Here is a 10,937-nt window from a genome sequence, read left to right on the forward strand (position 1 = left end):
GCTTGTACCCGATAATAGATTTTAGTGTTGCTTTTTGTGTGTTTGTATGTAGACGCATCTACTTAATCATCGTTATGACCTCCGAAGAGTGCAGATGGTCACATAACCTAATTTAAAAATAAACACAAGAATAAATAAATAGTTACCTCGTGCAATTAGAATTTTCAAAGTCTATTAGATTTCATGTAATAGGTTAACAAATTGTTGTTTTTAAATGAATAATACAAAAAAGAAGATGTGGTATGATAGCCAATGAGACAACTATCCACAAAAGATCAAAATGTCACAGACATTAACAACTATAGGTCACCGTACGACCTTCAACAATGAGCAAAGCCCATACCGCATAGTGAGCTATAAAAGGCCCCTAAGATAATGTAAAACAATTCAAACGAGAAAACTAACGGCCTTATTTATGCAAAAAATAAAATGAACGAAACACAAATATGTAACACATAAACAAACGACAACCACTGAATTACAGGCTCCTGACTTGGGACAGGCACATACATAAATAATGTGGCGGGGTTAAACATCTTAACCCCTAACCTGGGACAGTGGTATAACAGTACAACATAAGAAGAATGAATGTGGGTCGAATCAGTCATCGAAATGGTCCACCTTTGTATTGTCACATTACGAGGTCGAATCTCTTTCAAGTTAATAATTCATCAGCGATGTTTTATAGCTTATTTTGACAAAATTGAACACAACTGGCTACTAAATGCGAACTATCATATCACTTATTTATAAAGTATTTCTCTTCTATTAATGACTGAATAAAACAAATTATATGTTTTATCTAGAAGTTAATGCGCCTTTAATTAGTTATCAAAGGTACCAGGCTTATAATTTTGATACGCCAGACGCTCTTTTCATCTACTTAAGACTAATCAGTGACGCTCAGATCAAAATTGTTAAAAAGACAGACAAGTATACATCTGAATAGCACTGAGGACCCTAAATTCAAAACAGTTGTGCCAAATACGGCTAAGGTAAACTGTTTCATTTTTAATGTGAGAAAAATGCTTCTAGTGTTTATGTCCTTAAATTGTTGTTCACTCTTGCAAAACATTTGCTACCTCTATCAATGGAAAGATTACTCTATTTCACTTCGCATTTTACATCTTCAAGGGTTCTCCAATTTTGTCGATGTAAATGATGAGGTGCGATAATACTCCGAACCGCAATGGTCACGCTGAGTTTTAATGATATGATTTAATTTCATACAACAATCCCATGAACAGTTCAGGAAGAAAACAGTCTGGTTATTTTAAACATGAAATGATTAACGCACGTTTTCGAATGATTTACATTAAAGATAATAACATAATTTGATATATTGTTGAGAAAGACTTGCTTATTTATGGTCATTTGGCTTGAAACATATTTTTTTCAGTAACTGTGACAACTATTAAATAAAGGCAACAGTAGTATACCTCTGTTCGCAATTCATAAATCGATAGAAAAAAAAAACAAATCCGGGTTACAAACTAAAACTGAGGGAAACGTATCAAATATAAGAGAACTACGTCACAACAGAAACACAACATTGAAATGTAACACACACAGAAACGAACTATAATATAACAATAAAATTGAGAGTGGAAATGGGGAATGCGTCAAAAAGACAACAATCCGACCATAGAACAGACAACAGCATTAGGTCACCAACAGGTCTTCAATGCAGCGAGAAATTCCCGCACCCGGAGGCGTCCTTCAGCTGGTCCCTAAAGAAATATATATTCAGTGACAATGAACGCCATACTAAACTCAAAATTGTACACTAGAAACTAAAATCATCATATGAATATCAAGCACAATCCTTCCCGTTAGGGGTTAAGTACCATACCATCATAATATATATGAGAAGAACACAACCCGTGTCATGCCAACAACTGGTTTTTAAATAAATGTGTTTAGTTCCGATGCAAAGACCCTATAAGTGAATCAATATTAAAATCTGCAATCTTTACGACCTGATAACAGTATCGTAACTATATCCCTTTTTAATAAGTCTATTTAAAGGTTTAGTTATCTTCTGGGGTGAATACTCACATTTGTGTGCTTTATAAAGAATATTTCCATAAAAGAATGAATGTGAAATACCTGAACGTATAAGAAGTCTGTATGTTTATGTTTACGAATGATGTCCTTATACCGATGATAAAATTTTGTAAATGTTTTGACTAGTTTGTGGTATCGAAAACCCTTGTGTAATAATTTTTCAGTAATACATAAATTTCTCTCGTTAAAATTTAAAACGTTGTTACATACACGAGCGAATCGTACATGTTGAGATAAATAAACACCATAAGATGGGGACAAGGGAACGTCACCAACTAAAAATGGATAATTAACGATAGGAAATGAAAAATCATCTCTTTATCATAAATTTTAGTATAAAGTATTCCGTTTATAATAAAGATATCAAGATCGAGGAAAGGGCAGTGGTCATTGTTACTATTAGCTTTATTTAAGGTAGCACAATACAAAGATTTTTTCACTCCCAATCAGACAACTTTAAACTGATTTAATTCAATTCATCCTTCTTTATATTTTATAAATGAGGTACCAAAAGAAAGAAGAAAGATTAATCTTTCAAATTATGATAATTTCATTATGACATAATTATTACATAATGAATTGTTATGTAATTAGTTGCTATATTGTGATGTCCACACTTGAATGAATTTAGCGTCTTTGTTCTTCATAGCATCCCAAAATATTTTATAGATTGTTGTACAACACAGCTTGACCTCCAAAACTGTGTCTCACATTTCCAAAAACATCTATAGAACAAATTTTATACCCAATTGAATTTAGTGATCTCTTATGAATTGCTGTTGCAAACTTCATTGAAGATTTATGAGAGAATTAAATACAATAGGAAAAATCTGAGACACAGTTTTGGAAGTCAAACTGTGTTGTGCAAGAATCTATAAAAAAAATTTGGGATGCTATGAATAACAAAGAAGCTAAATTCATTCATGTATGGACATCACAATATAGCAACTAATTACATAACAATTAATCATGTAATAATTGTGTCATAATGAAACTATCACAATTTGAAAGATTAATCATTCTTCTTTCTTTTGGTACCTTATTTATAAAATTTAAAGAAGGATGAGTGGAATTACATCAGTTTAAAGATGTCTGATTGGGGATGAAAAATCTTTGTATTGTGCTACCTTAAAGTAAGTTAACAGAATAAATTTCTTAAGTATACATACTGAAGTCGTCATTATTGAGAGCCAAAATATCAGCCAAATATCTAAAAGTATTATTACATTTGTGTGTCAGATGTTGTTTTGATGAGTCTTTGCTGTTTTCCTGACTTGGTACGGGGCATTTTAAGAAAAAATGGTTGGTTGAACCTGGTTTTGTGGCATGCCAAACCTCCCTTTTAAAGGCAATTTAAATTATAACATTAAAATGACAACATTACGTGACAGAACTAGAATACAAATAAAACAGTTCTTTGTGTATTTGTTTTTTTTTTTTTGTTTTTTTTGTTATTTTTTTTAAGTTCAGAACCGATAGGATTGATGCATTCCTCTTCTAACTGATGGTGTTTACAGTTCATTCAAGTGTGTGTGTGTTAGTATACTCATGTCAGTGAAGGAGTGGGTTATCACGAACATGTTAAGGTAAAGTAACAGCAAATTGGCTTTGTCACAGATTTTGATAACATTTTGAATACAATTTTGGCTCCTGAACTAGACTAACTGACAATTGTTATATAATGAATTTATCTCTTTTGTTTTCTGAATTATTTCTGATTGAATCTTGTCATATAAGTCATAAGTTTGTATAGACAACACATTGTATCGGCAAAAACGTTATTAGATTTGTCGTTAAATCAATAAAAAATATATGTTTTGATGCATAAATCACTGTTTTAATGATAAAAAATAATCATATGGTCACACGATTTCGTTGTTGATCTATTATCTAATCTGTGGCCTAGTTGGTAGTGAAATATACAAATACAAAATAGACGTTTGACATGTTTGATACGATTGCATTACGACTATTCAGACGCTACTCACTTAGAACAACTCTTCGATTGATGCATACCGAACGTTTACATTTAAGAACGTTTCCTGAAAGTAAGCCTTAACTAAAAACCATGAATTAGTGCCATAATTTCAGAAAATTGGTACACTTTCTCTTTATCAATATTGTCGATAATGTTGTATTTGAACAGACATAAATTACTTTTTCTTAAGATCGATGAATTACTTTAGTTTCCGATCATTTCTTGATACCTAACGTGAATTCCTTCATCTTAGCAGCTAAGGCATTAGTTACTCCAGTTTCCTCATCCCCAAAAACGGAGTTCATAGACATATCCGGTGAATAATGGGATGCAGGGGGCGTTCTTCCATACACTTCTGCTAATTCACGAAAGTAGGAGGCAAAATTTCCACAGCATAAACCGATGTATTGCACACCTATCTGTTTGGCCTCATTAGCAAAGTGACGTATGTCGGCAGAATTACATCTGACGCTCTCTAAATCATTTAAGTAAAGATGTTTACCTGCAAGCAAATAACACAATATCACAAACGTTCACACGCTACACTATAACAAAGAAGAAGAAATAAGAATATACTAAGTGACACTGAATCATAGATATTAATTTGGTATTCGTAGAAAAACTATATTTTTCGGTTTTGTTTTCTAGTGATTTTTTGTGTTCTTTGATATGTTTTGTTTACATATTTTCTTTGTATACAAAATTAGTTTTAGAGGTCTATCATTTTATGTATACATGTACTTGGTTTTAAGATTTGTCGTCGTGCATGAGATAGCATTTCCGGGTTTTGCCTATATGACTATGTACGCCTTCATTAACATAGTTCATAGTCTAATTACTTTTTTATTTATGTTCACTTTCCTATTAAACAGTCCAAATGAAATTTTGAGTGGTTACAGTGTACTATATTCTCGTATGTCTAGCAACTCCTGATTGGTCTTTTTGTGCTGTGTCATATAAATGTATAACATCAACGTCATTTCAAACTACATACAAAAACTAGGAGTAAAATCATTGATCTTTTCATGGACCATTCATTTTTTTTTTCTTACAATTTGCCTGATATTTATTCCGAATTCTGTTTAAAAAAATGAAAAAAGCTTCTGTGGCTTAATACAAAAAATGAGGTTGGCCTAACAAACTCAATGACGACGCTAATTTCCAATGAATTTATTTCTTTAGCTTGATCATGTGTGAAAGTTCTGTGATTCTCACACTATTATAGCTCCAAAATTTACTGTGACAGTTCAACAACATTATGTTGTATATCTGACCATTTACTCAAACCATGAATGTTAATAAACTGTATTTATGAAGTCATGTAAGTAAAAACTTTCAAAATCGTAAAAATGGTGTGAGGCTATTTATGTTTTGACCAACACTCATGTATTTACATGCTTATATCAATTATTATTTAAATCACAATCTGTTGATTTTCTAGCATTAAATGTGAATTGAAACATTTATACTAATGGATTTTAAAGAATAAAATGCAAATTGAGGTTAAAACCAATAAAATCAGAATTGCATGAATAGCAATTTCAGCCATATTAGAACATTTTTTTGTGTAAGCATCATTTTCATCGATTTAAATTCTTTTAATATACAATAGTTTAAAACTACAACAAAAAGGAACCACGCGTTTTCTTTTTTTTTTTGTCTTACCTGTTTTGGGATCTTTCAGGGACTGGAATGTTCTGAATTCGTTAGTACAACGGAACGGTACCGGCAGAGCAGCAACTGGACCCTATAATACATGTGTAGAGTTGTAAATCCGATGTTGAGAACATATATCAGTACACAAGATTGACTTTCTTTTAGACGTCACCTGGACTTCAGCGGCACCACAGTATTACTCTTTTCTGTATGAAGGGCTGTTCGGATCATAATTCTTCTTTTTTTACAAGTACGCTATAAGTACGCGTAACAGGACCAGGTCGTCCACGTACACTTAAGGCACACGTTACTATTTGTTCACGTTCCCCAGAAGTACATTTAACTGTTCAATCACATATGTGGAATAACCTGCATACCCTATACACAATGAACTCTTCAAATTCCCACCAGATTAATACTTTTCTTAACCTATTATTTTTATTTAGTCAATCTCAATATGTCAAAGGTCAAAATTCGATTATGACGTCAAATGTTCTTGTTCTCTTCTGAATTTCGTATTGTGACGGCATGAGGAAATGCGACCATTTGTGATGACGTCAAATAGAAGGAACACATCTGTTTGCAGATTATACGAAAAGAAGGATTTAGATTGTCTGTTTATCATCTAATAATCATAGGATATGTTTCAACAGATAAATTATTTACTGTAAAAGTAAAATCTACAAAAACGTCGCCATGCGACGTTCATAAAAGGTCATCTTTCAAAATGAGCAAATGAAATATGTTACAAGCATCCATTTCTGAAAAAAATAATAGAAAACATGGACTGATGTCAACTTGTTCTAAATATTTGAATTAATAGAACAAAACATCTGTTAAACGAATTTTACAGATATTAATTTACGCATGGATGTAATTTTGGTACTGCCTATTACAGAATCATGGATCTTTTGAAGGTCAATTCAGATCCATTTCTCAATGATTCAATATGGATTCAAAATTAAATCGGTGTTACTATATAGTAAATTAGGATACATCTACAAAATAAACCCAAAATGAAAACTTTTGTTTGAAGCATTAAAAAAACGTAGAAGTGCTGACTACTGGGCTGGTGATACCCTCGGGGAAATTAATCTCCACCAGCAGTTGCATCGACCAAGTGGTTGTAAATAATTGTATGCATTTATTGTTTTGGAATGCCTTCATTGTAACCTAGATAATTCTAATATGTGCAAGGGATGACAGGTTTTCAGTAAGAAGAAGAAGTAGAAGAAGAACAAGAAGAACAAGAACAAGAAGAACAAGAAGAAGAACAAGAAGAAGAAGAACAAGAAGAAGAAGAACAACAAGAAGAAGAACAACAAGAAGAAGAAGAACAACAAGAAGAAGAAGAAGAAGAAGAAGAATTATGATAATAATAATAAAGAGAATCGTGCAACCCCCCCCCCCAAAAAAAAGGGGGATTATATATTAACTATTATACATGAAATGAATACCCGTAGCTAATTAATGGAGTTCCAGAGTACTTACTTTACATGTTTTTCGTATTTCTCTTAGTAGAGGGAGCATTGTTTCTGGACCTCTCGCACAGTTAAGGCCTACAACAGCCGCTCCGTTTTCTTCTAGAATTTTACATGCCTCTGGTATAGGTACATCGTCTGTGGTTATATCAGGAAAATATGCAGCGATTGTTATAACTGCTGGTACGCCTATTTAATTAGAAACAATAACACTTGTTACCATCAAATAGTTAATGAAACTCTTCAGACTGCAACATCATGCTTAAAGAAATCGCAAGATAAATCATCTTATAGGCTCGTCTAGAGAACTTTACTTTATATATATAAAACTGAATATTTTGAAATATTCATATTCTGTACCTAAACGTTTATGTATTTCGCGAGTTGCAGAAAGACTGTTATAATAATGATAACCAACGAATCGACAATGCCGATGAGTATAACAACTTTCATTGAATATTAACAATACCTTTTCCATATTCTTTAATGCATTCCAATGCCAGCATTGCTTCACCAAGTGCATTGAAAGTTTCTCCTATGATATAATCAACGCCTTCGTCTACAGCCCATTCTATTTGTTCCTGTTGTAAATGCAAATGTTATATAAGAAAATTAGCCATAACTAGAATTATTCAGACAATCGTTCACATTTCAACCTGATAACCAAATCTTATCATCAATGAAAGTATGTAAGGTTTTACAACTGGTCCTGCCTTAACAAAAAAAAACAAGAGGCCTTACTTAATTATTTTCACTTATAAACCCGTTTTGATCTGAAACGGTCATTTTGATTTAAACAACTCTAAAAACTATGAAAAGTATTATTTTAAGTAATTTTAAACGTTTCAGTCAATATATTTACTTATCCACTGTTTTAAATAGTTATCAAAGGTACCAGACTTATAATTTGATACGCCGGTTTTTATGTGAAACGGTCATTTTGATTTAAACAGCTCTAAAAAGACTGAACGGTATGTTTTAAGTCATTTTCAGCGTTTCAGTCAATATTTATACTTATCCACTGTGATAAATAGTTATCAAAGGTACCAAGCTTATAATTTGATTCGTCTACATAAAACTCATCAGTGACGCTCAGATCAAAATAGTTAGAAAAAACAAGTATAAAGTTGAAGAAAATTATGGACCCAAAAATTCCAAAAAGTTGTGCCAAATACGGCTATAGAAATATATGTCTGGAACAAGGAAATCCGTAGTATTTCGAATAATTCATACTTTTGCAAACAGTAAATTTATAAAAATGACCATATAATTGACATTCATGTCATCGTCGAAGTGCTAACTACTAGGCTGGTGATACTCTCGGGGACGAAAATCTATATTTATTTATAATAAAGGCTGTTTACAGATCAATCAATCAAGCAATTAAGAGGACATCGTCTTTTAATTACTGTAGCATAGATATAAGCAGATCTATGTATCTTAAACATATCAGTTTACCTTAAACATATCAGTGTACCTTTTGTTTTCTATGTTGTGTCATGTTTTCTGTTGTTTGTTTGTCTTTTTCATTTTTAGCTATTGCGTTATCAGTTTGTTTTAGATTTACGAGTTTGACTGTCCATTTGGTATCGTTCGTCCCTCTTTTAAACATATCAATGTACCTTAAACATATCAGTGTACCTTAAACATATCAGTGTACCTTAAACATATCAATGTACCTTAAACATATCAGTGTACCTTAAACATATCAATGTACTTTAAACATATCAGTGTACCTTAAACATATCAATGTATCTTAAACATATCAATGTACCTTAAACATATCAGTGTACCTTAAACATATCTCTGACTTTAGCATTGGCCTTTTCATCTCCCGGAACAAACACAGTAGAATTACACAATCCAAATGCCAAAAGTCTGTTGTGTTTTCTCGCTACTTTCCTAGCTATCTGTAGGGCAGTTTTATTAAGCTTTTCCAAGTCATCTTCTCTTCCTATTATTTTTAGTTTTTCTCTGTGACCATAATACTGTTTCAATATTAAGCATATTATTAATGTAAATAAAAGGTGCTCGCAATGTTTGTTTTATGAATAGTAAAGGCGTATGAAAAATAGTCTAAAATTAAACGGAATAAGATTGTCTAGTTTTTATAGCATCAGAAGACAATAAACAGTTGCATTTTAATCACAACACCTCTTTTTTTGGCAGTTTGACAGTTGAAAATTTCTAATGTTTTAATATTTAATATATAATATAAGATTATATAGCACAGCTTTTTAGATCTTTTTTACTTTTCCTTCTCTATGATTTTCAAATCTACTAAACTCAGTGTAATATAAGTCATTCACAATGAGTTTGATAGGTGTCATATTGAACAGATATGGGTGATAGAAAAAAAGGAAACAAGCAAAACAAAATGGCTGAACCTACTGTGAAACAAGAAAAACAAAATGGCTGAACCTACAGTAAAACAAGCAAAACAAAATGGCTGAACCTACAGTGAAAGCTTCAACAACATCGGATCCTGCATGAACAAACTCCTCGTGCATCACTTCGACCAGTTCTGGATGTTCGACGACTACTTCCGGTGTATTAGCACCATATTTCAGGTATCCTCTTCGACCAAATTCGAATAGATAACCTTCTGCGATAAGTATGTTTTCACCATTCTTTAATCTCTTAATAAAATCTGTAAATCATGATTGGTAAATGGGGTTTGTTGTCCTAAATACATGTGGAAACTCGTGAATTAATACATATTAAGGAAATTATTCAGGTAAATAGCATGATTATAAGATAAATATATAAAAGAGATTTTAATAAAGATGTTACAAGTTAGTTTAGATAGCACAATAAAAGACATTCTTCATCGTTAAACCCAAAACCAAATTGAAAACATACAACACTGATTATTGTTTGTATTGCTGAGATAGTACTTCCTACTAGTCTAACGCGTTGTTTAATGCAATCTTTTGCTGTCCAAATCTATTGTGATTCTAGTTTTGCAATTTTTTTGATACATCTACACGATCTATATCCGTTTTTAAATACATCAGATATCTTTTATGTCTGGTCATTAAACATACAGACATAATGCCTCTTATGCTTGTCTCCAAAGGACCATCTAACCATCTCATACATGTGAACACTATGAAATAACCATCAGTGAATCTCAGTTGAGTATGAGAAAAAAATATGGGCTCACTTACGTATCCAGAGAAAACCCCCTACACTATTTATAGCATTCAAAATACACCTTTTATTAAAACGTTTCTGTTATAAGTTACCTTATTTTACTCCAAAGCTGAACTTATTTTTGACGTAAATGAAATATAACCTTGTGGCGTAAATGAAATACTGTATTTTTCAATAATTGACACAGCGCAAATGTAATGCATCTACATCAATAATACAACTGTGATAAACTTATGTATCTGTAATTCAAGTCTACTTCATGTTCTGCTGCATTTTTTTTTTCACTTTTGCATCTTATTTTTTTTTTATTGGCGCATCTTTATTTGATTAACTATGTCTTCCATGTTAAAGTTGCATTAAGATAGAGTGGGTACACACTTCAAAAGGCAACACTTACAGTACTCATAAGGACCTTTTCCTTCATGACAAAAGTTTATGCATATTCCGTCTACATATTTGTTGCAAAGATTAATAATATTTACGAAGTGTAAGTTGATTTAAAAAGAACAACTCTTACCTGAAGAAGACATTGGCATGCAGTTAAAAGTCTGTGAAAGTGTGTACTTTGTTTATAAAAGCGTGTTATCTGTTATTTATCG

General features: G+C 31.9%; 1 protein-coding gene across 1 annotated transcript; it reads right to left on the minus strand.

Moving 5' to 3' along the window:
* Nucleotides 1-4,014: 4,014 nt before the first annotated feature.
* LOC143067075 (betaine--homocysteine S-methyltransferase 1-like) lies at nt 4,015-10,937 on the minus strand. Its single transcript, XM_076240101.1, has 7 exons — nt 10,856-10,937; nt 9,642-9,832; nt 8,976-9,170; nt 7,652-7,763; nt 7,193-7,371; nt 5,711-5,792; nt 4,015-4,547 (listed from the first exon to the last, which is right to left on the minus strand). The coding sequence occupies exons 1-7, from the start codon at nt 10,872-10,874 to the stop codon at nt 4,261-4,263; spliced, it is 1,065 nt and encodes a 354-aa protein (XP_076096216.1). The 5' UTR covers nt 10,875-10,937; the 3' UTR covers nt 4,015-4,260.

The sequence above is a fragment of the Mytilus galloprovincialis genome, chromosome 3 (genome assembly GCF_965363235.1).
Source record: "Mytilus galloprovincialis chromosome 3, xbMytGall1.hap1.1, whole genome shotgun sequence".
NCBI classification, from domain to species: domain Eukaryota; kingdom Metazoa; phylum Mollusca; class Bivalvia; order Mytilida; family Mytilidae; genus Mytilus; species Mytilus galloprovincialis.